Source organism: Phyllostomus discolor, chromosome 1, assembly GCF_004126475.2.
Source record: "Phyllostomus discolor isolate MPI-MPIP mPhyDis1 chromosome 1, mPhyDis1.pri.v3, whole genome shotgun sequence".
Lineage (NCBI taxonomy): Eukaryota > Metazoa > Chordata > Mammalia > Chiroptera > Phyllostomidae > Phyllostomus > Phyllostomus discolor.
Window position 1 is genome coordinate 57,991,929 of NC_040903.2, and position 27,778 is coordinate 58,019,706.

General features: G+C 36.2%; 1 protein-coding gene across 1 annotated transcript in view; it reads left to right on the top strand.

Annotated features, from left to right (window-relative positions):
- The first annotated feature begins 82 nt into the window (after positions 1 to 82).
- Positions 83 to 27,778, top strand: part of ENKUR (enkurin, TRPC channel interacting protein) — a 47,867-nt gene continuing 20,171 nt past the window's right edge. Inside the window, exons 1-2 of the mRNA XM_028507518.2 lie at positions 83 to 661; positions 27,036 to 27,181. Coding sequence (XP_028363319.1) covers positions 585 to 661; positions 27,036 to 27,181 — 223 coding nt within the window. The 5' untranslated portion in view covers positions 83 to 584. The remainder of the gene's footprint in view (positions 662 to 27,035; positions 27,182 to 27,778) is intronic.

The following is a 27,778-nucleotide window of genomic DNA, read 5'->3' on the forward strand; positions in this document are numbered from 1 at the left end:
CCGGATCCCTCCCCTTCCTCGTCCGGCTCTCCATGTTAAACGTGCGTCAGCGTGGTCTCATTCGCTTGCTCCGCCTCGCCGTTTATCAGGACCAGCGCTGGAGAGCGTTGTTGTGACGTTTTGTACCCGCTTCGTTTCTCGTGCGTTTGCGTTCGCGTTCTTTTTTCTCTCCAAATATAGAGACAGAAAAGAGCAACATTGTTAACAGGATGCCTTTTTTCACTCCATTACTCCCAGAGGCACATACAAACAGTGATCTCCAGGTTGAGCTTTCCAGGCAAAAGAAGGTGCTGCGGGGACAGAAGATAGGAAATGTACTTTGCGGCGCTTCCTTGTTGCCTAGTAACTGTTTCCATGGCAAGCTCACGGTCAACAACGCTAAGCAACTCCAAGAGGAGTAGGGTATCTTCCCAACAGAGGACCGCTAAGAAGAGGTCAAAGGGAAATTGCGTGAAAAGAGAAACCATAGTTACTTGAGAAGGCAAGAGAGTAGGAAAGGAAAGGGGAAGCAGTGAAGAAAGGGACGGAGATACTGGTATTTTGAGAAAAAAAGTTGAGTAGTTTTGAGGGGTCATTTGGTGGCCATGGATTCAACATGCCCTTCTGAGAGCATTTATAACCTCATACCCAGTGACTGGAAGGAGCCTCCCCAGCCTCCTAGGTATGTAGGTAATACAGGATTATCACTTGAAAAAAGAATGGGGAATGATTATTCTATTTCAGGATTAATAAAGCATCATATGACTTTAAAAAAGAAATTAAAAATAGATTTTTCTTAATGAAGCAGCCTTGGATAATAACTTCCTAAATAAAAGTCTGCAAAATCTAGATACTTAGAATCTCGAAATTCAGAGGGGGCAATCCAGTGCTGTTAGAGGGCCATTTTATGTTAGTCTCCTGTAATATGGCATGTAATTGTTTTGTAATTTATCTGGTTTGTTCGCACATGATGTGGTATGTGACATTTGAAATTTATATGGTATATGTGAAGTTTCTTATTGTTGAAAAGAAAAAAATCACAATTTTATCCTGTGTTGGGGTACTTGATATTTAGTCTTAGGAGTTTGTTGTTTTATTTCTGACTGCTTTGGTCCAAAGGGCTAGTGCTCATTTTCCCCTATTATTGTCAAACGTAAATTAGTTTGTTTCTGAGCCTCAATTTTTACTATTTATTATTATTAATATTTTTTAAAAGAGAGAGAAACATCAGTTTATTGTTCTACTTATTGATGCATTCATTGGTTGATTCTTGTGTGTGCCTCCACCAGGGATTCAACCCGAAACCTTGGCATATCTGGATGACGCTTGTACCAACTGAGCTACTCTGCCTGGGCAGAGCCTCAGTTTTTTGCTCAGTGCAACAAACAAACAAAAACAGACAAGATAGTTTCTAAGGTCTCTTATGGGTCTAATAGATGGAAGGAAGAGTGGATAGATAGAGAACCAAAAATATGTAATTGATTTAAAATGTTTATATAGGTGATAGGGCCTTTTAAATTCTCCAAATTTCAAAAAGATCATCATAAAATACACTTCATTTACTTTCCTGTGTAGAGACTTAGGACTTATTTAAGTCAATAAGGAGAAAAGAAGGTAAGTAGTGGAGAAAAGCTCATTCCTCCTAGGACTTTGCTGTTACTAACCTTTTGCCTTTTCCTGATTCAAGTCAAAACCACATTAAAAGCATTAGGCTAGGGAAAAACAACAACAGAGGCTGCAACAAATTGGTTTTGGGATTATGGATTAATTTTAGTTTGTTTTCTGATCTGTAAAACTAAATAATCTTTATGGATCCTTTCATATCTAATGGTCATTTTTTTTACTGATAATTACCTGGTGTGGGTAACATCTTCAGTAGGTGAGCGCATCCTTCCCTTTTAAGCCTGAGCATCTTAGTTTTAATCAGAGCAGTAGCTGCATTGTTTTCCATTCACTTCTCAAAATCTAGTAGATATTGGAAAAGGGAATGTAAAGAAGATGTGCTACAGTTGCAGAGTTTATGAGCAGTGTTCAAAATAACTATTACTGAATGGACTTTTGGTCCAAAATTCCTGTGTATTGTACAAGATAAAGCTTCTCTCTGTAACCCACTGGTAGATTGTCTTTTCCCTAGAGTACTGAATTTGAATGGTAAAATATTTTATTAGATAGGTGTTCTGTCACTGGTAAATTAAAAAAGGTTTACTATGCATCTAGGTGATTTTTTCAAGAAGTTTTATGGGAACAGTCTTTTTCATTTGGCAAGCATTAACTGAGCCCGTACAATGTGTACAGTATTGTCCTTGGGGAATATTGGAATGACTACACAAACTCCTTAGTTTACTCTGAAGGAATATGGTGCTACAGAACTCTTTCTGTTAATGAGTCAGCCCACAACTACTAATTTATAAAAACAGAGCATAATTACACATTTAACCAATTCTTTCTTACCACACTAACACAACTTACCCTGACTCAATCTCCTTACTGATAGTAAGAATTAGTCATAAGAAATATATTAAGATACAAGGCTTACTTGTATTACTGAGTTATAAACCCAGCTTCAGGAAAGCTCACTATAAGCCCTGGCTAGATAGCTCAGTTGATTAGAACATTGTCCTGATACACCAAGGTTGCAAGTTCAATCCCTAGTCAAGGCGCATATAAGAATCACCAATGAGTGTATAAATAAGTGGAACAACAAATTGATATTTCCTTCTCCCCCTTTCCAAAATCAAAATTTTAAAAAAAAAGCTCACTGCAGCTCTTTACAAGACTGGCAAGGTGATTGTCCAGCTTTCATAAAGAGTTGGATTTTTTTTTAAGAAATCAAAAATTGGCTCTACTGTGATATCCTATACCTCAGAGTTTGGTTCCCTTGGGGAACAAAAATAACATTAAAACATTGATTAACAATAAAACCATATGTTATCGAAAACCCTAATGAGAGATGTAGATACTAAATGAGACAGATGTCTGTTACCAAATAGATATTATATAACCAAAGTAAGGTGAAGGACAACCTTTTCCATTTGGCCAAAACTGGGACTTAAGACGTAAAAGTGTTAAAGTCAATGGAAAATGAATCAGTTTCAAAATTTTAGTTACTCGTAATTTCTAAGATCTTTGCCAAATTTGTGACCCTTCTATTGGTAATTCCAGCAACTTGACATCTCTGATCATTCTCTCTTTCCCTTTTGTTTAAGATAATATTCCATGTTTGGTCTGAATAGCCATAGAGTGATGATCTACTTTCCTTGATACACAATACTTATATTGATACATCCATTAGCATTTTGACAGTCATGTTCTACCATTGTCTCACATTGAAATTTCCACATGAATTATGACTGTTTGGTCCCTCCCATCCTACAGTTGTGTAGCTGATTCTTTTTTATCTAAACTCATCATTAATCTGTGGAATTTTGAATTTTTAATCTTTCACACACTCTCTTAATCATCGCTCCCAGCTTTGTGTCATTTGTAAATCCAACGTCTCTTATATCTCTATCAATCATCAAACAGGGCAAGTACAATACTTTGCGCTTTAGTAGGCTACTAGATATTTTTTTCTAGGTAGACACCAATAATGGACAGCGTCCATTCATCAGTTCATATTTCTCTACCTTATCAGTAAGAATTTAATAAGAGGCTTTACTAACACTGAGATATGTATTATTATGTCTAAGGTATTTTCCTGATTTATGAGTCCAATTATCTTATATTTTTAAAAAATGATCTTCATTTCAGTGACCTAAAATTCCACATAGCTCATGCAATCGTTGCTGCTCCACAAATTTTTAAATGCTCTTTGAAATTGACATCAGGCTTATCTGTGTAGAGTTTTTGGATGCATGCTTTTTGAAAATGGTAATATTTACTGTCATAAGCACTCAGTAGTCATTTCTCTTTTATGCCTTTAGGGTTTCTTTAGGGTAATTTTGACATGTAGTCAGAATTTCATTTTCAGAGCTTCTCATTTGTCTTGGACTGCCCTTCATTTTAAAATATATTTATGTATATTTTAATATATATACATACACATACATTTTCTGAATGATTGTAACATTTTCCTGTTTAAAGTCTGATTATGTATCTGAGATCTTGATTATTATGAAATCTTATCTGACATAGTAATTTTTTCCTGAGGTTCTTATCTGCTTTACTGACTAATTATAGCCAATAATTCAATTGGGAAAAGTAGTAGCACTTTTAAATGGACTTATATTCAAAGTCAAGAATATTCCATCTTTGTTTTTAGCATAATGAAATTTTATGCTAAAATTCCCATTGTTGCAATGTATGGCCTTGGACAGTTTTATGATTAGTGCTAGAAGTCATTATTCAGATTTTTCATCTGGCTATCCAGTCTCCACAGATTTACGTAATAATAACACTTCTCTTCATCTCTTGAATTATTTTTACCCAAGTTCTCTTCTCATACTTATATATTTTCATTCTAGACATAAACCTCACAGTTCACATAGATTTTAAAATCACCAGAAAAAGCAAACATACAACTTAAGATGTGCTATAATTAATATATTCACCTAAAAAGTGCAGAAAAATTGAAGGTCTGGGAAACTAGAAATGGAAGGGATAATGAGGAAAGGCACTTTCTTTTCTTCAGACATGTGGATAAAGGTAAGGGCATTCACAAGTAGGATTTGTCAGGAAGAAGAACTGCAGCTTCCATCTGCATTTACTGATGTAATGTTTGTTTATTGTGGGTTATTACTTCTCATTTGGATTTCTATAGGTTATATGTAACATGGTATATTAACACATCTCTCTGGCATTTCACATATACCTTTAAATGTTGAGGAGAAAATATGCCAAAAATATTTCTTAAAATTAATTGCCAGGGAAATTTATGAATAAATTTCATAATTTCATAAATTTATGAGGTGAACTTTTGTGTTAGGTTCATTTTTTTAGAAGATTATTCCATTCCAGAACAAGGTTCAATATCTTAAGCACAGAACATACACATCGTGGTATGAGAATCTGTTTATTATAAGTCAGGAAATTATGTCTGTCTACATCTGTTTCTTGTGATAATCATGTATATACCATGATGCAACATTTTTAGAGAATAAGATTATTCTGCTAACATACAAGTAAGATAAAGTAAAAGGTCAAACTTCTTTTTCATGTAAGCAAGATGAGTATCCAATGATAATAATAATAATGATGATGATGATAATATGTCCAATGTATTAGTGTTTACAATGTGCCAGGAATACAATGTGATTGTGTTTTACACAATCATTATTTTATTTAATTTTCTCAAGAACCCTATGAGATGAGTAGTATTAGCTCAGTTTTATGTAAGGGAAACTCAGGCCCAGAACATTGAGGCAGCTAGGATGAGCAAGAGCTAAGACTGAATTATATGTCTGACACTAAAGCACATAACTTTAGCCAGTTTGTACACTGCCTTTTAACTTGAGTAACTAATTAAAACAAATCGTAAGAGTACCTTTTTCTTCAATAGCATATGCATTTTAGTCTTCAGATAATTTAGCATGTATCAGATACTGTTTAGTATTTATACATTATCACATTATAATGCGACAAGATTTTTAAAATAAGGATATCAAAGCAAATAAAAACAAAGATAGAAAAGTAAGAATATACCACAAATGAGCATGAACTTTCTTGTACATGAAATGTATGCTTTAAAGTATATTATGTTTGCTTAAAATCTGATACAAATTTGACTCAGCCAAACTAGAAACTGGGTAACCCACAAAGGAAGAAAGATTCTCACCATGATCCTCTAAAGATCACTTACACTCGACATCATATTGTCTTATGTTTCCCATAAGACAACAGCAAAGCAATAGCTGAGAACTATTCTCAGTATGAAGCCAGAACTAGACTTCCTCCATAGATCATAGAGAAGAGAGACAATGTGTTTAATATAATGAATAAAGATTTTAGCCACACTTTGCAATTAAGTACAATAAGTTCCATAGGTGTAATACTGCTCTCATTATAGACCAGTGGCCTCATGCCAAGCCATAACTTAATGAAAGCACTTTATAGGCATTGTATGATGTGATTTGGGTATGTACCTCTATGACTATATTATTTAATTCAAGGACTGATTTTTCTGATTTCTAGACAGCACTGCCCAATAAAATGTGAACCACATATGTAATTTTTAATTTTCTAATAGCCACACTTAAAAGTTTGAGAAAAACATGTAAAATTATTTTAATGATATATTTTATTTAACCCATATACCCAAAATGCTGATTTAAGCATATAGCATGGCCACATTTCAAATGTTCAATATCCATATGTGGCTGGTAACTACTATATTGTCCAGCACAGATCTAAATGAATATATTAACTACATATTGTCTTGCTACTCTACTATATTTATTATTTCTCTCAACAGCTTTCACTAACTATTGAGCAGCAATGAGAATTGTACTCATTGACACATACATGTGTTGACAGCCAAGTGCAGAGCATAGTTTTGACAACCAGCCAAGCTAGGAGTAGAATTGACATCCATTTGTGGAAATTGAATTACTTAATGCAGTCATGAAGCTGAATTGAAGACTGTCATTTCAATGTCTTTAGGTAGACTAAAGGTGTATCCTGTACATAGACAGAATTTTCTTCAAGAGATAATTTAGAGGGCTTTATAATATAGTCTAGGTCCCAAAGTTCTACACAATAAACACTGCAATACTATTGGCCTGACTTTTTTTTTTTTTAGCAGTTAACCAGATGCCCATCTAACCCATTAGGGGAAAAAATCTCAATCAAGCATTATCAAACTGTTGCAACTTTGGGTCAATATTTTTCTGTGTGCTCTTTAAGAAAACTGCTTTAAAATGTGTATCTAGAGACTTGATATGACTTACTATATGGTGATTATTGGCAATAAAATAAATGCAAGTATGGTATGTTTATTGAAGATGACCATTTTAGTTTTAAAATCATTAATCTGTAGCTAATATCTAATTAAAAGGAGACTGTATGGCCAGTTGTCTAATGAAGTAATTTCCTAGATCTTTATAATAAAGCCACACCATCCAGAAAATGAATAAAATGTAGTTATTGGAAAGAAAGTATTAGTAGATGGAAAAATAACACATTATATTATATTTTAAAAATAAAGTTATAATTCATACATAAATAGAAATACAGAAAACTAAATCCTGGGAAATGAATTGAGGAGGCAGAAAGAATCTAGCTTTTTATTCATTTTTTTAAAATTAAGATATCATTAACATTGTATTAGTTTCATTTATATTTTATTTTTTATAATTAGAAAAATAAATTATTTGTATAGAATAGAATATCTTATTTTCTATAACAGACGGGTTAGCTTTGAGCTCACACAAACTAATGTATTGAATTACAAGATTGCAAATTAAAAGGTTGTGAAAGTATACACATTTTTATTCCAAAGAAATTTTTTATTAATCAAAAGATCGTGTCTACCAATTCCAACTTTCAAGGGAGTCTCAAGGCGTTGGTTTGGATTGAATCTTATTTCCTGATGGTATCTAATGAGTTCATTCAATGTGGACCATTATTGATTCCTAGCCACTGAGTTCAAGATTGATGAAAGGCCCTTAAAAGCAAGAAACAATTTTATGTTTCTTCAAACAAACTTATCCACATAAGTACAAAGAAAATACAAGTTGTTAAAAGTGGTTTAGCTGAACTTCTGCTTCCAATCAAGGATGGAATTTAACCTCTCACCTTAAACAACTAAAACACCAGAAAAGTATATATGTAAAACAATGGTTTTCAGACACTGGGCAATAGGCAGCACAGAGAAGTCATCCTAAGATAAGGGAAACAAGCCCTACAATTGCCTCAACATACTCTCTAGAGGTAATTTATAGGCCAAAGCCCAAAGAAGAGGAATTTAAACAAAACCTGGCAGTTTTCTTGCATCAAAGAGAGTTTAGAGTTCAAGAGGGTCAAGACAAGGCATGTAGAGTTTATAGCACACATCACAGGGAGAGGTGAGAACTACATAGGTTGGGGGGTGGGGAGAGATGCAAGATGATTTCCCCAAAGTCTTTGGTTAACAGTACATGTCTGCGATGAAACTACTGAAGCCAGAGAATTAAGCAACAGAAGGCAGCAGAGCCAAATAAAGTTCATATTCCCACCAGCGAGGGTGGAAACACCTAAGACACAGGGCATTGAGTAGTGCACTGAGAAGTATATTGCCTCCATAGTGGAACCAAATTAGAACTAGACTAAAGCTCTTCTGGACCCAGAAATACAATACATAATGGAGAGAAAAATCAGTCAATACAGACAAAGAATTGACATCAATGAGAGAATTAATAGACAAGGATATGAAAACCACCACTTTAAATATTCATATATTCAAAAAAGTTGAGGAGGAAAATGAGCAAAATACAAAGAGAAATAGAAGAATTTTTTAAAAGACCCAAATTTAATTTTTTATTTTTGAATCCTCACCCAAGGATATATATGAGGTCTTTCAAGAAAGTATTCAGCCATGTAATATGAAAAACAGAGACATTTGTTGAAGAATATACAAGAAGCTTTGTACACAGGACAATGATACCTCAGTCCCCTTCAAAGTAGACACCTTGGAACCTCACACAGTTCTCCCAATCACCATCAGCTGCTGTCGTATTTTCCTGAATCTTATCATCTGAAATCTCTTTCCTTTCAAAGGTGATTTTAGTTTTGGGAAAAGCAAGAAGTCACAGGGCGCCAAATCTGGACTATAAGGGGGCAGAGTCCCCTGGGTGATTTGATATATTGCCAAAAAACTTTGCACCAGGCATGATGCATGAGTGGGCGGGTTGTTGTGATGAAGCTGCCAGTCACCAGTTGCCCATAGCTGTGGCCTTCTGAATCATCTGAATAGCTTCTGTGGGGGAATGTTCAAGCTTAATGCAAAATTGGATGCAGTTTCATTGTTCTACTCATTCAGTAATTTTGAATGGAATGGCTACACAGTACACATGCTCACTCAGTGGTGTCTATAGGCCCTACTGATTAGTAGAGTGAATTCATCATTGTTCACACGTGGGCATTCCAGTGTACTTTCCTTGGCTGCCAGGTTACATCGATGTCATACAAACCATTCTCATTATATTAACACTGGCTGGACTTTTTCCAGACAACTCATATATTATTTATGAATTTTTAAAAAAAAAATTGTAATCCTCACCCTCACCCGAGGATGGTTTTCGCTGCTTTTAGAGTGAGAAGAAGGGGTAAAGGGAGAGAGAGAAAGAAACATCAATGTGAGAGATACTCCAATGGTTGCCTTCTCATATGCAGCACAACAGGGGATAGAACCCACAACCTGGGTATGTACTCTCACCAAGAATCAAACCCATGACCTCCAACTGAGCCACACCAGCCAGGGCAGGATATTTTTTAAATATTTTATTTTTTATTATATTTTCCATTACCTTTATCCCCCCTCATACCTTCGGTCACAGCCAACCACCTTTATACCTCTCAATGACCACACTGTTTGTGTCCATGAGTTCTTTTTATTTTTTGCTCAGTCTCTCCAACCCTCAAATTTCTCCCCTCCCACAGAGCTGTCAGCCTGATCTCTACCTATGAGTCTGTCTTTATTTTGCTTGTCAGTTCAATTTCTTTCTTAGATTCCACATATGAGTATAATCATATGGCCTTTGTCTTTTCTCTGATTGGCTTATTTCACTTAGCATAATGTTCTCCAGATCCATCCATGCTGTTGCAAAGGGTAAAATCTCTTCTTTTTTATAGCTGAACAGTATTCCGTTGTGTAAATGTACAATACCTGTTTTATCCAGTCATCTACTAATGGACATTTTGCTTCTAAATCTTGGTGATTATAAATAATGCTGCAATGAATATAGGGGTGCATATATTCTTTCAAATGAGTGTTTTGGGTTTGTTTCTTTAAATTCCCAGAGTGGAATCACTAGATCATAAGGCCGTTCAATTTTTAATTTTTTAATTATATTTTATTGATCATACTATTACAGTTATCTTGATTTTTTTCCCCATTTGCCACCCTCCACCCAGCACCCCCTCAGGTAATCTCTCCACCATTGTTCCTGCCCATGGGTCATTTGTATAAGTTCTTTAGCTACACCACTTCCTATACTGCACTTTAATCCCCATAGCTATCCTGTAACTACCTATTTGTACTTATTAATCCCCTCACGTCATCACCTATTCCCCTATAACCAACTCCCATCCGGCAACCATCAAAACGTTCTATGTATTCATGATTCTGTCTCTGTTCTTGTTTGCTTAGTTTGTTTTTTTAAATTGTTGATTGATATGTGTTTTTTGCCATTTTATTGTTCATAGTTTTGATCTTTTTCTTAAGTCCCTTTAACATTTCATATAGTAATGGTTTGGTGTAGTGAACTCCTTTAGTTTTTTCTTGTCTTAGAAGCTCTTTTTCTGACCTTGGATTCTAAATGATAGTTTTTCTGGGTAGAACAATTTTGACTATAGGTCCCTGCTTTTCATGTCTTTGTGTTTGTTTCTATGTATTAAGTAGAGCTGCTTTAATTCTGTGTCTTGGTAGTGTGGGCTAATGTAGTAGGTGCCCTGTAGGGTGCAGTGGCACAGCCTCCTATATCACCCAAGCTGGGTACTTGTGGTGCACACTTCATGTGGGCCAACTACACCCTCCTTTTCTCCTCAAGCTTTGATTGTTGGCAGATTAATGGGAGGGATTTACCCAGGCTAGTCAGCTGCAAGGATTGGCTGTGACTACTTACCACCAACCTGTACCCTCCATGGAGGATCAGCTATGCAGGGGCAGGGTGGTGGTACTCTAATTTGGTCTGTAGCTGTCTGCTACAGGCCCTGGGGTTTCCCAGGTGGTGGAGGCCTAGGTCAGCCCCCACCTGTGTTTTGCCTGAGACAACCCTGCCTTAGCTATAAGCAATCTGAGATGGCTGCTACTTGTGCTGGAGTTAGAGGTTCCCAGGTGAAGCCTGGCTATGAATCTAGGTTGGCTGCTGCTAGTGCCAGGCCTGAGGCTCACTGAGGCCAGCTGTTGCTTATTTTAGAGGATTTAGGAAGTTGTGAAGAATAAGCCAAGCCCCACCATTCATATGGAAAAGCAGCTTGGGTGGGCCAATAAATTGTGTGGGGTAGAGTCTCTGGGGACTTCCAAGACCGGTCAAACAGTGTTAATCGGGTTGATGGAGTCACAAATATTGTACCAGCTTCTCGGTTCTGTGTGTGGGGGATGAGGGGTGGGGGGGAGGGTCCAGAAAAGGGACAATGGCCTCTGCTTACCTGGATACCAGACACTTCAGTTCCACCTTTATGCCACTGGTGTGTTTCAAACTGCTACTCTACTGCTGGAGCTCAGAGGAAATGAGTCTGAGTAGGTGAGTCCATGTGTGGGTTCTTTAAGAGGAACTGCTTGGGGCTCCAGAAGTTTATTCCACAAACTCAATCCCTGCTGGTATTGCAGCCAGAAGTTGTGGGGACTTTTCTGGCACTGGAACCCTGGGCTGTGGGGCCTGGTGTGGGGTTGGGACTCCTCGGTCCCAAGATATCTCTCCCAAATTTTTATCCACTGAAAGTGGGTGAGCCCATACTGTGTCTGCACCCCTCCTACCAGTCTTGATGTATGTAGTTTCTTTAATTCCATAGTTGTCAGACTTCCATTCAAGTCTATTTTTGATGGCTCTGAGTGATGGTTGTTCTATATTTTACTTGTAATTTTGATGTGGTTGTGTGAATAGGTGAGCCATATCTGCCTACATCGCCATCTTGACCAGAAGTGCCATTTTTAATTTTTTGAGGAAACTCTATTGTTTTCCACAGTGGCTGCACAAATTTGCATTCCCACCAACAGTGCAAAAGGGTTCCTCTTTCTCCACATCCTCACAAGCACTTGTTGTTTTTTGATTTATTGACGATAGACATTCAGAAAGGTATGAGTTGATATCCCACTGTGGTTTTAATTTGCCATTCTCTGTTACTTAGTGACATTGAACATCTTATTACCATATTTCTATTGGCCATTTGTATGTCCTCTTTGTGGAAGTGTCTATTCAGGTAGTTTGCCCATTTTTTAAATTCAGTTGTTTGTTTTTATGGTGTTGAGTTGTATAAGATGGTCGAAATTTTGGATATTAACCTCTTATCAGATGTATTGGTGAATATGTTCTTCCATTCTGTGGGTTGTCTTGTCATTTTGTTGATGGTTTCCTTTGCCGTACCAAAACATTTTAGTTTGATGAAGTCTCATTTGTTTTTTCTTTTGTTTCCCTTACCTGAGGAGATATATCAGAACAATATTGCTATAAGCAATGCCCGAGGTTTTACTGCCTATGCTTTATTCTATGATTTTTATGGTTTTGGGCCTAACATTTAAGTGTTTGATCCATTTTGAATTTATTCTTGTGTGTGGTGTAAAAAGGTGGTCTAGTTTCATTTTTCTGCACATATCTGTCCAATTTTCCCAACAGCGTTTATTGAGTAAACTATCTTTAGCCCATTGTATGTTTTTGGCTCCTCTTATTGACTGTAAAGGCATGTGCTTAATTCTGGCCTCTCTATTCTGTTCCATTGATCTATGTGTCTGTTTTTATGCCAGTACCCAAGGGTGTTTTGATTTCTATAGCCTTATAGTATAGTTTGATATTGGGTAGCATGATTTCTCCAACTTTGTTCTCTCTCAAGATCACTGTTGCTATTCAGGGTTGTTTGTGGTTCCTTCCATATAAAATATTTGTTTTAGTTCTATGAAATATGTCTGTGAAATATGTCATTCCTTGAATGCAAGGAATATGCATTCCTTGCAGGAATTGCATTGAATCCATAATGGTTTGGGTAGTATTGACATTTTAATGATGTTAATTCTTCCTATCCATGAATATGGTATGTACTTCCACTTATATGTATCTTCTTTAATTTCTTTCTTCAGTATCTTATACTTGTCCAAGTAAAGGTCTTTTACATCCCTGGTTAAATTAATTCCTAGATATTTTATTGTTTTTGAAGCAATTGTGAATAGGATTATATTCTTAATTTCCCTGGCATATATAAATGCCTCTGATTTCTGGATATCAATTTTGTATCCTGGTAGTTTGCTGAATTCACTTATCAGTTCTGGTAGTTTCTTAATGTAATCTTTGGGGTTCTCTCTGTACAGTGTCATGTCATCTGCAAATAAAGACAGTTTTACATCTTCTTTTCCAATTTGGATGCCTTTTATTTCTTCTTGTTTGATTGCTGTGGCTAGGACTTCCAGTACTATGTTGAATAAGAGAGGTGGAAGTGGTATCCTTGTCTAGTTTCTGATCTTAAGGGGAATGCTTGTAGTTTTTGCCTATTGACTATAATGCTGGCAGTGGGTTTGTCATATATGGCCTTTATTATGTTGAGTTATGTTACCTCTATTTTTTTTAGATTTAATTTATTTATTTTAGACAGAAGGGAAGGGAGGAAGAAAGAGAGGAAGAGAAACATCAATCTGTGGTTGCCTGTCATGCGGCCCCCACTGGGGACCTGACCTGTCCTGCAACCCAGGCACATGCTCTGACTGGGAATCAAACTGGCATCCCTTGGGTTCGCAGGCCAGTGCTCAATCCACTGAGCTACACCACCCAGGACTGTTCCTCTATTCTCAATTTGCTGAGAGTTTTTATCATAGATGGGTGCTAAATTTAATCACATGTTTTCTCTGCATCTATGGATATGATCATGTGGTTTTCATCCCTCATTATATTTATGTAGTATATCACATTTATTGATTTGCCAATATTATACCAACCATACATTCCCAAAATAAATCCCACTTGATCATGGTGTATGATACTTTTGATGTTTTGCTGTATTCAGTTTGCTAATATTTTGTTGAGGATTTTAGCATCTATGTTCATCAGAAATTCGGCCTATAATTTTCTCTCTTTTTAGAATCTTCATCTGATTTTGGAATTACGATAATGCCTGCCTCATGAAATAGGTTGCACATCTTCCTACTTCTTGAATTTTTTGGAATAGTTTGAGGAGAGGTATTCTTGGCATTTTTGGTAAAATTCACCTGTGTAGCCTTCTTGTGCAGGATTTTTATTTTGCTGGGAGTTTTTTTATTACTGCTTCAATTTCACTAGTAATTTCTCTACTAAGAACCTGTTATTCTTTCTGATTTAGTTTTGGAAGATTTTAAGTTTCCAGGAATTTATCCATTTTTACCCAGGTTGTCCCATTTGTTTACATATAATTGTTCATAATATTTTCTTACAATCATTTGTATTTCTTTAGTGTCAGTCATTACTTCTCTTTCATTTCTGGTTTTATTTATTTGGGTCCTCACTTTTATTTTCTTGATGAGTCTGGTTAAAGGTTGTCAATCTTGTTTATCTTTCCAAATAATCAGCTTTGGGGCTCATTGATCTTTCGTACTATTTTTTACACTCTGTTTTATTTTTTTCTACTCTGATCTATATTATTCCCTCTCTTCTACTTTGGGTTTTGTTTGTTGTTCTTTTTCTAGTTCTTTTAAGCATAAATTTAGATTGTTTATTTAAGCTTTTCCTTCATATAGGCTTGTAATGCTATGAATTTCCTTCTTAAGACTACTTACCCTGTGTCTGCAGATTTTGAGTTGTTGTCTCATTTTCATTTGTTTTAAGTTATCTTTTGATTTCTTGATCTCATTGTTCATCCATTAGTTGTTTACTGACATGTTATTTAGTGATTGTCTACATCTTTGTGTATTTTTTCATTTTTCTTCTTGTGTGTGATTGATTTCTAGTTTCATAGTATTATGGTCAGATTATGACCATAATACTTCTTGTGATTGATTTCTAGTTTCATAGTATTATGGTCATAGTATTATGGTCATGATATGGTCAAGCATACCATGATGCTTGATATGATTTCAGTCTTCTTAAATTTCTTGAGACTTCTTTTATATCCTAAGATGTGGTCCATCCTAGAAAATACCCGACGTGTGCTTGAAAGGTATGTATATTCTGCTGCTTTGGGGTGAAATGCTCTGAAGATATCAATTAAATCCATGTGATCTAGTGTGTCATTAAGACTGCTGTTCTTTGTTGATTTTTTGGTCTAGAAAACCAGTCCATTGATGTTAATGGTGTGTTAATATACCCTACTACCATGACTCCATTACTGATGATCTCTCCCTTTATGTCTATCAAGATTTGCTTTAAATATGCAGGTGCTCCTATGTTGGTTTTATTCATGTTTACAAGGTTTATATCCTCCTGTTGGATTATTTGCTTTATCATTATGTAGTGTCCTTCTTTGTCTTTTACTGTAGCATTGATTTTATAGTCTATTTTCTTTGATACAAGTACTGCTACCCCAACTTTATTTTTCTTTCCATTTGCATGAAATGTCTTTTTTCATCCCTTTACTTTTTTAGTCTGTATGTATCATTCATTCTGAGGTGGGTCTCTTGAAGACAGCACCTTATTTTCTTATATATTCTGCTACCCTATATCTTTTGATTGGCATGTTTAAGGCATTTACATTTAAAGTGATTATTGATAGATATATATTTATTAGCATTTTATTTTTAAACTGTTTTTCCTTTATTGTTGTTCCCCTCCTCTTCTTCTCTTTCTTCAAGCAAGCCCTTTAATATTTGTTGCAATACTGGTTTGGTGGTAACAGACTTCTTTAGCTTTTTCATATCTGGGTAGCTCTTTAATTTTCCTTCAGTTTTAAATGATAACCTTGCTGGGTTAAAATAGCCTTGGTTGTAGGTCCTTGCTTTTCATCACTTTGAATATTTTATGATATTCCTTTCTGTCCTAAAATGTTTCTGTTGAAAAATCAGATGACATTCTTGTGGGAGTTTCCTTGTAGCTAACTACCTGCTTTTCTCTTGCATCTTTAATTCTCTCCTTGTCTTTAAGCTTTGCTATTTTAATGATGTCTTGGTGTGAGCCTTTTCAGGTCTTTGTTTGGAATCTATGTGATTCCTGAACGTGTGTGTCTTTTTATTTTACTATGTTATGAAAGTTTCTAGTCATTGTTTCTTCAAATAGATTCTCAATCCCTTGTTCTCTCCCCTCTTCTGGTATCCATATGATGTGGATGTTATTACACTTCATGTTGTCCCAAAGGTCCCTTAAACTATCCTCATTTTAAAAATGTTTTATATTTGCTGCTCTGACTCAGTGAGTTTTTTTTCTACCTTGTCTTCCAAATCAGTGATTCAGTCCTCTGCTTCATCTAACCTATTCTTTATTCCTTCCAGTGTATTATTTATTTCACATATTGCACTGTATTTCTGACTGGTACTTTTTTATGGTTTCTGTGTATTTTTTTTCATACTGTTGAGCATCCTTATAATCATTACTTTGAACTCTATATATGATAAATCACTTATATTCATTTCATTTAGCTTTTCTGAAGAATTCTCTTGTTCTTTCATTTGGTACCTGTTTCTTTGTCTTCCCATTTGGCTTCCTCTTTTTGTTTGTTTCTATGTATTAAGTAGAGCTGCAAAGACAATGGTTCAGACCTATGTCCAGTGCTGCCTGTGACTAACCCTAGGCAACCTATTTGGATCTGTCAGTGATTCGTAGTTTGTGGCTACCTCTGCTAGGCCTGGGCACATGCTAAAAGAACCAAGCTGCACACCCAGGCTGGCTTTTACCAGCACCAGACCTGGGAGTGTCAGCTAAAGTCTCAAAGCACCCAGATATCCCCTTTTGCCTGTAGTGTGTCTGTTAGGCTTAGTCATTCAAAGAGGCTTTAGCTATGCTCTTTCATAGAGCTTTAACACCACAGGATGAGGTGAAAGGCATTCCTGGGGATGGGGCTATTGCTTTTTCTAGTCTATTGCCACAAGGAGGGGAATGGTCTGCCTGAGAAAGATGGCATCTGCAGTATGGGGAATGACTGAGCACAGGGATCCTGGTGGTTGTCCCTTCAGCTCCCTCCCCAGAGCCACCAACCCCAGATTCTCCTCACACGGTTCTAGTCTACTCTGCCCTCACTTTTGTGGAGCCTTGGGTAAGTGCCTGCAAACAAAATTTTGTGCATTGGTCTTTTAAGAAGGTGGCTGCATCTCTAGCAATCTCTCCCTGGAGTAGAAAAACACACTGCTGCTTTTCACAACCAGATGTTATGTGGATACCTTTCCTGGTTCTGGTACTTCAGGCTGGGGTGCCTGGCTTGGTGTCTCGAACCCCATACTTCTCAGAAGAACCCTCTTAATTGCTGAAATATCCCTCTGGAAATTCAGCTGCCACCCGTGGAAACCCAGCCAGCTCTCTAGCACCTCTATACCTCCTGCCAACCTTGAGGTGGTGCTGTAGTTTCTTCTATAAGTCCTTGGTTATAAGGCTTCTCTCCAGGTAGTCTTAAGTTGGTTATTCAGGATGATTTTTCTATAATTTAGTTGTAATTCCAGTTTTATCCTGGTAAGTCGTTAGCGTAGCTTCCACCTACTCCAACACCAACTGGATCCCCTAGGATTTTTTAATTATTGATTTTAGAGAGAGAGGAAGGGGGTGGGGGAGAGAGAGAGAGAAACATCAATGTGAAAGAGAAACACTGATTGGTTGCCTTCCCTAGGCACCCTGACCAGGGATTGAACCAACACCCTAGGTATGTGCCCTGGCCAGAAATGGAACCTGCAAGCTTTTGACACACAGGATGATGCTCTCTCTAACCATCTGAGCCACCTGACCAGGGAGACCTATATCTAATTTATAGAGATAAAGAATATCATGTCTAAAGTGAAAATAGACTAGTGATACGATTAAGAGCATCCAAGACACTACAGAAGAAAATATTGTTGAATTTGAAAGCATAGTAATAGAACAATATAAAATGAAACAGAGGAAAAACATAAAAGGAAAACAGAATCAGTGAGCAGTAAAGAGCATAAGGCAGCCTAACAAAAGGGTAATTGGAATCCAAGGAGAGGAGAGAAATGGGTAAACAGAAGAAATATTTGAATAATGGCCAAAATTTTCACAAATTTAATGAAATCCTTAAATTCATAAATCCAAGAATCACGTGAAGAAGAAGGAGGAAGAGAAGGAAAAGAAGAAATACACCACCAGAGATGAGGAAGATGGCACTGAGGTAGGGGGGAGCAGATTCCACGTCTACCTACACATGGGAAAAAAACCTAGCTGATCTACAGAGGAACACAGCAAACAGCCAACAGTACCCCAGCATATATGAAAATAGGAGATCAAAAATTGTAGCAACATTGAAAAACCAGATGTGAGACAAAAAAACCTGGAACTGTGAAAAGACCAGAGTTGGACCCAAAGAGGGGGCATACCAACAGCTGAGACAGTGAGACAAATTTCACTTTGCTATTACAGAGAACCTGCAAGTTATTGCATATTTGTATTATTATTTTTTCATTATTCTTACATCTTTTATTTTCATAGTATTTTTGTATTCCCCTTCTTTCTGTTTAGTCTTCTTTGCTTGGCTGGTTATATTGTATCATATGACAGGTTTCCCCTGTTCTCTCATTCATAGCGTTTTGCTAATTTACTGTCCTTCGCTTCACTTATGTTCTATTAGCACACTGCTCAAGGTCCTATACTCCCTATTCTTGTTATCCAGATCCCATAGATTCTGTCATATGATTGTTGCCCTAATATTATTGTGAATAATAGCTGTTCCATATAGTTGTAAATACTACACAACACCCCACCCAGATCTTAGCTCACTATAAGTTTTCCTGAACTCTATTACTGTAGTGGTTAACTCTATTCTCTTACACACTACACCTATTTACTATCCTTTACTCTCACCTTACCTCAGATTCTGACCTCCCACAACTTCACTGCTTTCTAGATCCAACTCACAATTCTTCCTTCCCCAACAAGAGTCTTCTCTTCTTTCCATCCTTTCTAAAAAGTGACTAGTTGGCTGGAAGACCACGGTTAACACTATACATAGCCAAAGGATCTCCTATCTCTTCTCTACTGGCTGCTACTGTAAATATCATAGAATACTCTCTTACTGTCTTAAACCATTTTGCCTTACCCCTCCAACTGATCACAAAAAAAAAATTGGTGGAAGCTGTTGGTGGAACACCAGGATATCTGCTGGAAGAGGAAACCCAACAACAAAGGAACCACCAACAGATAACAACAGAAGAAGGTGAAGGAGGGAGTGGAAGCCACACTAAACTCAACCCAAGACCTATCTGGAAATACAACTAAATAGTGGAGAAATTACCCAGAACAAACAACTGAACACAACAGCAAGAGAGAATCCTCGAAACCTAGTACACACAGAAGAACCAGCTTTGACACAACCTGCTCTCACCAGCATAACAAAATACAAGAGGTGGTGGTCACTCTGTCCTCCTCAGTTAACCAGCTGGAGGGAAGGACACATGAAAGAAAGACCCAACAACAATCAAAACCCAAAGACAAACAAAGAGCCAATGGAAACTACAGCCCAAGACAGTGAGATCAGAAGATCGAGGAGATGCACCACTGAATCTCACAGGTATTCTACCACAGAAGTTCACACCATAAACCCAGGGAACCAGAACAGATCAATTTAAGAAGCTGAGGCTAACAAGAAGTGTCTCACAAACAATGGGAAGACAAAGAAACAATCCCCAAGTGAAAGGAAAGGAGGAAGCCTCACAAAGAATGCCAAATGAAATAGAGGCAACTCAACTATCAGATACTGAGTTTGAAGCAATGGTTATTAGGAAGCTCAATGAGCTCACAGTGAATTACCAGAAACTACAGGGAAACTACAGTGAACTCACTGCAAACTATATCAACATGAAAAAGGAAATAGAAACTATCAACAAGGGACAAAAGGAAGAATACAGTATCTGAACTGAAGAACAGAGCAGAAGGAATCAAAAACAGGATCGATGAAGCAGAAGATTGGATCAGTGAGCTAGAAGACAAAGTAGGAAAAAAACACTCAAAAAGAGCAAGAAAAGGAAAAGAGGCTCAGAAAAAATGAAGAGGGATTAAGAGAAATGCAAGACAATATGAAACATAATAATATCCATATAATAGGGATACCGGAAGGAGAAGAAGAAGAGCAAGGGATAGAAAACCTATTTGAAAAAGTAATGATGGAAAATTTTCCTAATTTGAAGAGACAAAAAGTCAAACAAATCCAAGAAACACAGAGAGTCCCAATCAAGAGGAATACAAAGAAGTCCACTTCAAGATACATCATAATTAAAATGGCAAAATTTCAAACCAAAAAGAGAATCTTAAAGGCAGCAAGGGAGAAACAGGAAGTGAACGTACAAGGGAGTCCCGATAAGGTTAGCAGCTGACTTCTCAAATGGAAATGCTCCAAGCCAGAAGAGAATGACAAGAAATGTTCCAAGTAATGAGAACCAGAGGCCTGCAACCAAGGCTACTTTACCCAGCAACGCTCTCATTAAAGATAGAAGGTCAAATAAGGAGATTCCCAGACAAAAGAAGTCTAAAAGAATACACCTCCATCAAACCAGCTCTGCAAGACATGCTAAGGGCACTGCTTTAAGGAAAGGAAGGAAGGGGGGGGGGGGGAACACAGGTGTGAAAATGGCAATGAATAAGTACCTATCAATAATAACCTTAAATGTAAATGGATTAAATGCTCCATTCAAAAGACATAGAATAACTGAATGGATAAGAAAGCATGATTCCCACATATGCTGCCTACAAGAGACCCACCTCAGGACAAAAGACCTACACAGACTGAAAGTGGAGGGCTGGAAACAAATTTTCCAAGCGAACAGACAGGAAAAAAAAAGCCAGGGTAGCAATACTCATATCAGACAAAATAGACTTCAAAAATGGGCCATAAAGAGAGACCCAGAAGGTCAATTCATAATACTCAAGGGAAGAATCCACCAAGAAGACATAAATATTGTAAATATATATGTACCCAATATAGGCGTAACCAAATACATGAAGAAAATCTTAGAGGATTACAGGGAAGATATTGACAGCAACACAATTACAGTAGGGATTTTAACACCCCATTGTCAAAAATGGACAGATCTTCCAAACAAAATATCAACAAAGATATTGTGGCATTGAACAATACCCTAGATGAAATGGACCTAACTGAAATATATAGAGCTCTTCATCCCAAAGAAGTGAAGTACACATTCTTTTCAAATGCACATGGAACATTTTCAAAGATAGGCCACATGATAGGACACAAAACAAGCCTCAAGAAAGTCAAGAAAATTTAAATCATACCAAGCATTTTCTCTGATCACAAGGGACTGAAGTAGAAAACAACTCCAAGGGAAAAAAAAAAACCCAAACACTCAAAATCATGGAGATTGGATAACCTGCTATTAAACAATGAATGGGTCAAGAATGAAATTGGGGAAGAAATCAAAAAGTTTCTGGAAACAAACAAAGGTGAACTCACAATAACCCAAAACTTATGGGACACAGCGAAGGCAGTCCTGAGAGAGAAGTTAATAGAGATACAGACCTACCTAAAAAAGATAGAAACATTTCAAACAAACAACCTAACCCTATGTCTGCAAGAACTCAAGGAACAACAACAAAGACAGTCCAGAGCAAGTAGAAGGAAGAAAATAACCAAGATCAGAGCAGAGTTAAATAACATAGAGACTAAAGAAACAATTCTAAGGGTCAATGAATCCAGGAGCTGGTTCTTTGAAAAGGTAAACAAAATTGACAAGCCATTAAGCAGGCTCATCAAGAAAAAAAAGAGAGAGGACCAAAATAAACACAGTCAGAAATGAAAGAGGAGATATTACAAATGCTACCACAAAAATACAAAGGATTGTAAGAAATAACTACAAAGAACTGTATGCCAAGAAATTTGAAAACCTAGGTGAAATGGACAAATTTCTAGAAAAATATAATCTTCCAAAACTCAATGAAGAAGCAGCAGAAAGCCTGAACAGACCAATAACAGCAGATGAAATTGAAGCAGTAATCAAAAAACTCCCGACACACAGAAGCCCTGGACCAGGTGGTTTCACAGGAGGATTCTACAAAGCATTTAAGGAAGAGTTAACGAACGCCCATCCTTCACAGACTACTCCAAAATAATCCAAAATGATGGAAGATTCGCAAACTCTTTTTATGAAGCCAGCATCATCCTAATCCCAAAACCAGATAAAGACACAACAAAGAAAGAAAACTTCAGGCCAATATTGCTGATAAACATAGACATTAAAATCCTCAGCAAAATATTGGCAAACTGCATACAACAATACATTAAAAAGATCATACACCATGAGCAAGTGGGATTCATTCCAGGGATGCAAGGATGGTACAATACTTGCAAATGAGTAAATGTAATATATCACATAAACAAAAGCAAAGACAAAAATCACACAATCATATCAATAGATGCAGAAAAAAGCATTTGAAATGTACAGCACCCATTTATGATAAAAACACTCAGCAAAGTGGGAATAGAGGGAGCATTCCTCAACATAATAAAGGCCATATATGAGAGACCTACAGCCAACATCATACTCAATGGGAAAAAACTAAAATCTTTTGTACTAAAATCAGGAACAAGACAAGGTTGTCCACTTTCACCACTGCTATTCAGTATAGTATTGGAAGTTTTAGCCACCGCGATCAGACAAGAAAAGGAAATACAAGGCATTCAAATTGGAAAGGGGGAAACAAAACTGGCATTGTTTGCAGATGACATGATAGTGTACATAGAAAACCCTATAGACTCTGCTAAGAAACTGCTCGACCTAATAAATGAATTTGGCAAAACAGCGAGATACAAAGTCAATATCCAAAAATCAAAAGCATTTTTGTATACCAACAATGAAACAACAGAAGTAGAAATAAAAAAAAAATCCCATTCAACATAGCAAAAAGAAAATCAAAATACCCAGTAATAAAACTAAACAAAGAGGTAAAAGACAGTATTCAGAAAACTACACAACACTGAAGGAAGAAATCAAGGAAGACACAAACAAATGGAAAGATATACCATGTTCATGGATTGGAAGAATTAATGTCCTCAAAATGTTCATACTACCCAAAGCAATTTACAGATTCAGTGCAATACCTATTAAAGTACCAATGGCATATTTCACAGACATAGAGGAAACACTTCAAAAATTTATATGGAACCATAGATGACCCCAAATAGCTGCTAATATTTTGAGAAAGAAGAGTAAAGTAGGAGGGATCACAATACCTGATACCAAACTGTATTACAAGGTCACTGTAATCAAAACAGCCTGGTACTGGCATAAAAACAGACACACGGACCAATGGAACAGAACAGAGAGCCCAGAAATAAACCCAAGTCTCTATGGTCAATTAATATTCAACAAATGGGGCAACAACATAAAATGGAGTAAAAATAGCCTCTTCAACAAATGGTGTTGGGAGAACTGGACAGCTACATGCAAAAAAACCCCCCCAAAAAAAACAACAAAAAAGAAGAAACTCAAGCATCAATTTACACCATACACAAAAATAAACTCAAGATGGATAAAAGCTTCAAATATAAGCCGTGACACCATTAAAGTCCTAGAGGAGAGCATAGGCAGGACAAACTCAGATATTTCACACAGAAACATTTTTACTGATATGTCCCCTAGAGCAAAGGACATAAAGGAAAAAATAAACAAATGGGACCTCATCATAATAAAAAGCTTCTGCATAGCTAAAGAAAACAGTATTAAAATAAAAAGAGAACCAACCATATGGGAAAACATATTTGCCAATGATACCTCAGACAAGGGTTTAATCTCAAAAATATATAAATAACTTACATGACTCCACTCTAAGAAGACAAGCAACCCAATTAAAAAATGGGCAAAGGACTTGAACATACACTTCTCCAAGGAAGACATACAAAGGATCCAGAGATACATGAAAAGATGCTCGATATTGCTAGCTATCAGAGAGATGCAAATCAAAACCACAATGAGATACCACTTCACACCAGTCAGAATGGCCATCATAAACAAAGCAACAAACAAGTGCTGGAGAGGTTGTGGAGAAATGGGAACCCTAGTTTACTGTAAAGTGTACTGTTGGTGGGACTGCAGACTGGTATAACCACTATGGAAAACAGTATGGTATTTCCTCAGAAAACTAAAACTGGATCTGCCTTTGACCCAGCAATTCCACTGCTGGGATTATATCCTAAGAACCCTGAAACACCAATCCAAAAGAACCTATGCACCCCAATGTTCATAGCAGCACAATTTACAATAGCCAAGTGCTGGAAGCAACCTAGATGCCCATTAGTAAATGAATGGATCAAAAAACTATAGTACATTTACACAATGGAATTCTATGCAGCAGAAAAAGAAGGAGCTCCTACCCTTTGTGACACCATGGATGGAACTGGAAAGCATTATGTTAAGTGAAATAAGCCAGGCGGTAAAATACAAATACCATATGATCTCACCTTTAACAGGAACCTAAATAACAAAACAAAGAAACAAGCAAAATATAACCAAAGACACTGAAATAGAGAACAGGCTGACAGTGACCAGAGGGAAGAGGGGAGGGAATTTCAGGGCAATTTCCAGGGAAAAGGGGAAGGGTTTACAGGAACAAGTATAAAGGACATATGGACAAAAACTAGGGGGTGTGGAAATGGGAGGGATGTGGAGAGGGCTGGGTGGGTGGGCTGGGATGGGAGTAAAAGACAGAAAACTACTTGAACAGCAAATAAAATAAAATAAAGTAAAAAAAGAAATACACCACCATAGCAAAGGACATTACAATCGAATTTCTTAAAACCAGTAATAAAGAAACAAACAAACAAACAAAGCTTAAATGTAGCCAAGGGGATGAAAACCCACTACATATAGAGGAAGAAATAATGAGAGTAATATTTCATCAGAAACAACAGAAGTCAGAAGTTAAAGTGTTCTTTTTGGGGGAAGTTAGGGAGATGCTATTTTTTAATTTTACTTTTAAAAATATATTTTATTGATTATGCTATTACTGTTGTTCCTAGGTATCCCTCCTGATTTTTATCCACCTTGCTTGGATGTGGGGCCACTCTTTCCCATCTCCATGCCTCTACATGCCAATCCACATCTTCAACCCTTTCTGTGTCTCTTTTCCTCTCCATGCCACTCCATGTCTCCACCCCTCCTACCCATCTGGATGAATGTGCTGCCTTTAAATCTTTGGTTGCTGGACTTCCACACAGCTTGATTTTCTGACAATTCTAGTGGATATTTGTTTTGTGGTCTAGTTGCCTTTTTTTGCTATATTTGTGCAAGGAAGGAAGGCATACTTATGGGCTAAAACATTCTTACTGCACAAGAAAGGGTAGAGTCTAAGTTAGAAATTTGGATTTACACAAATAACAGAATGAAAACAATGAAAAATGAAAATGGGAAATATATGTGCAAATATTATTTTTCTTTTAAATTTTATTTAAAATATGATTACTTAGCTTTTTAAAGGGGAAATAATCACAATGATTATGAGTTTTATAACACATAGAAATAAGATACCTTACAACTTTAGGACAAAGATTGGGGAAGGAACAAATGCAAGTATTCTTTGTAAGGTTCTTATATGTGTAGTGATATAATATTATTTGAATATAGGCTGATAAGTTAAACATGTAAATCTTAGAAATAACACAAATTAAAATTAAAAAAATTCAAACATAACCAAAAATAAGGCAGCATTTTAAAACAGGAAGAATGAACAATAGGGTATATAGAAAATAAAGAGCAAGGTGGGAAATTTAAATGTGTACGTTTAATAAATCACTCAATAAATCATTCAATGTTAATGGTCTACACATGCCAAGTAAAAGAGATTGTTAGAAAGGAAAAAAATTCTTTAATCTAAAAAAAAACCCCAACCTTTTCAAATAGGCACAAATAAGTAAAAGGTTGAACAATAAAAAAATACTATGTTACCAAAAGTCAAAGGAATGCTGGAGTGGTTATGTTCATGTCAGACAGAGAAGATTTTAGAATACAAAATTTTTATAGGTTTAAAAGTTATTATTTTATAATGATGAAGTAGTCAGGTTTTTAAAAAGATATGGTAATCCTAAATACTATGTACTACTAACAATGTCAAAAATATATACAGCAAAAACTGATAAAACTGAAAGAAGAAACAGACAAATCTACAAATATAACCAAAGATTTAAGTAATCAATAGAGCACTTAAAAACACTACTGACAAAACAAACAAACAAACAAAAAAACCACTACTGACCAGTTTGACCTAATTGTCATTTATGGAACACTCTAGCCAACATTAAAAAGTACACTTTCTTTTTAAGTGTATATAGGGCATTTACCAAGACAGACCATACTTTTTTGCCATAAAAAATTTTTCAAAAAATTTAAAAGGGTTGAAATCATACAAAGAGTATTCTCCAACCACAATAGAAAATAATTAGAAATCAAAAAGACAGCTGAAAAATCCCAGAATATTTGGGAACCAAACAAAACATCTACATAAGCTCCTAAGTCAACGAAGTTACCAGAAGGAAATTAAAAAGTTATTTTGAACTTAATGAAGATGAAAGCATTGCGTATCAAAATTTGTGGGATGCAGTTATCAAACAATGCATAGAGAAAATTTTATAGCTTTAAATACTTCTAATAGGGAAGTATAAATATTTAAAGCCAGATATCTAAACTTACACCTTAGAAACTTAAAGAAGAAAAGCAAATTAAACCCAAAATGAAGAGAAATAGTGAAGATTAGTGCAGAAATTGAAATGGAGAATATGTAAACATTAGAGAAAATCCATTGAAAGCTGGTTCTTTGAGGAGAGCCCTATAACTCAATAAACCCCTACTCAGACTGATTAGAAAAAGGGGGGGTGGAGGGGGAGGAGAGAGAGAGAGATAGGTGAAATCACTATTGGTGCTTCAGATATTGAAAGAATAATAAGGAAATACTGTGAACATCTTTACCTGGGCACCTCTTTCTTAGGGCAAAACATTCTAAATCAAACCTAAATGTGAGGAGGGCTCAGATAATTATGCTTTATGGCTGTCTCCAAATGAATTTAGACTTTTATGAATTAGAAATGTATATCTTAATTTAAACTTTAAATAATTTTACTAGAAATATAAATGCTGCAACTTTTTATAATTTTAGGTATATATCAATTTTTAAGACAGCTATAAAGGAGGACATGCAAAAATCTAAAACTGCAATGAAAACTATGGGACCACCAAAAGTTGAAGTTCCTTCTCCAAAGGATTTCCTGAAGAAACATTCAAAGGAAAAAACTCTACCACCCAGTAGGTTTTATCACCCTTTTTAATATTAATAATGTTAACAGGTAATTTAGCTAAAATTATTTTATTGTTTATAAATATCAAATATGCACAGATAATAGCAATGCTACCTCATATTAAACAGAATTTCAGAGGCTAAAATAAAGTAGAAGAAGAGAATGTATAGACACAGAGAGAAGAGAATGTTAATTTGCTCCCAAAATAGACTTTCTTTTTGGTAGTCAAGCACCTTGAACTACCTCTTAGGCCATCCAATAAAGCCCCACCTCCAGCACCACATACCCCTCAGTCCTAGTCATTAGCTGTATGATTTCATTGACAATTATAAGAAGAGTTCTAAACCCCAATGGGCAAGAGTCTTCTCCCCAAGAGATGAAAACTACAAGCATTATTATCAATTGTTAAAGCAATGACTGTGGGTTTGAATATGGGTTTAGATCTCGAAGATCTCTAAGACCATTAAAACAACAATTTGGATGCCTTAATGAATGAGTGGTAGACAGAGTCAGTTCTTGGACACGTTACATGTGGAGTCACACAGGGCCTTGTGCTTAGAAGGATCCCAAGCTTGGTTTAATGTTCTGCTTTTGCCATCTTGAA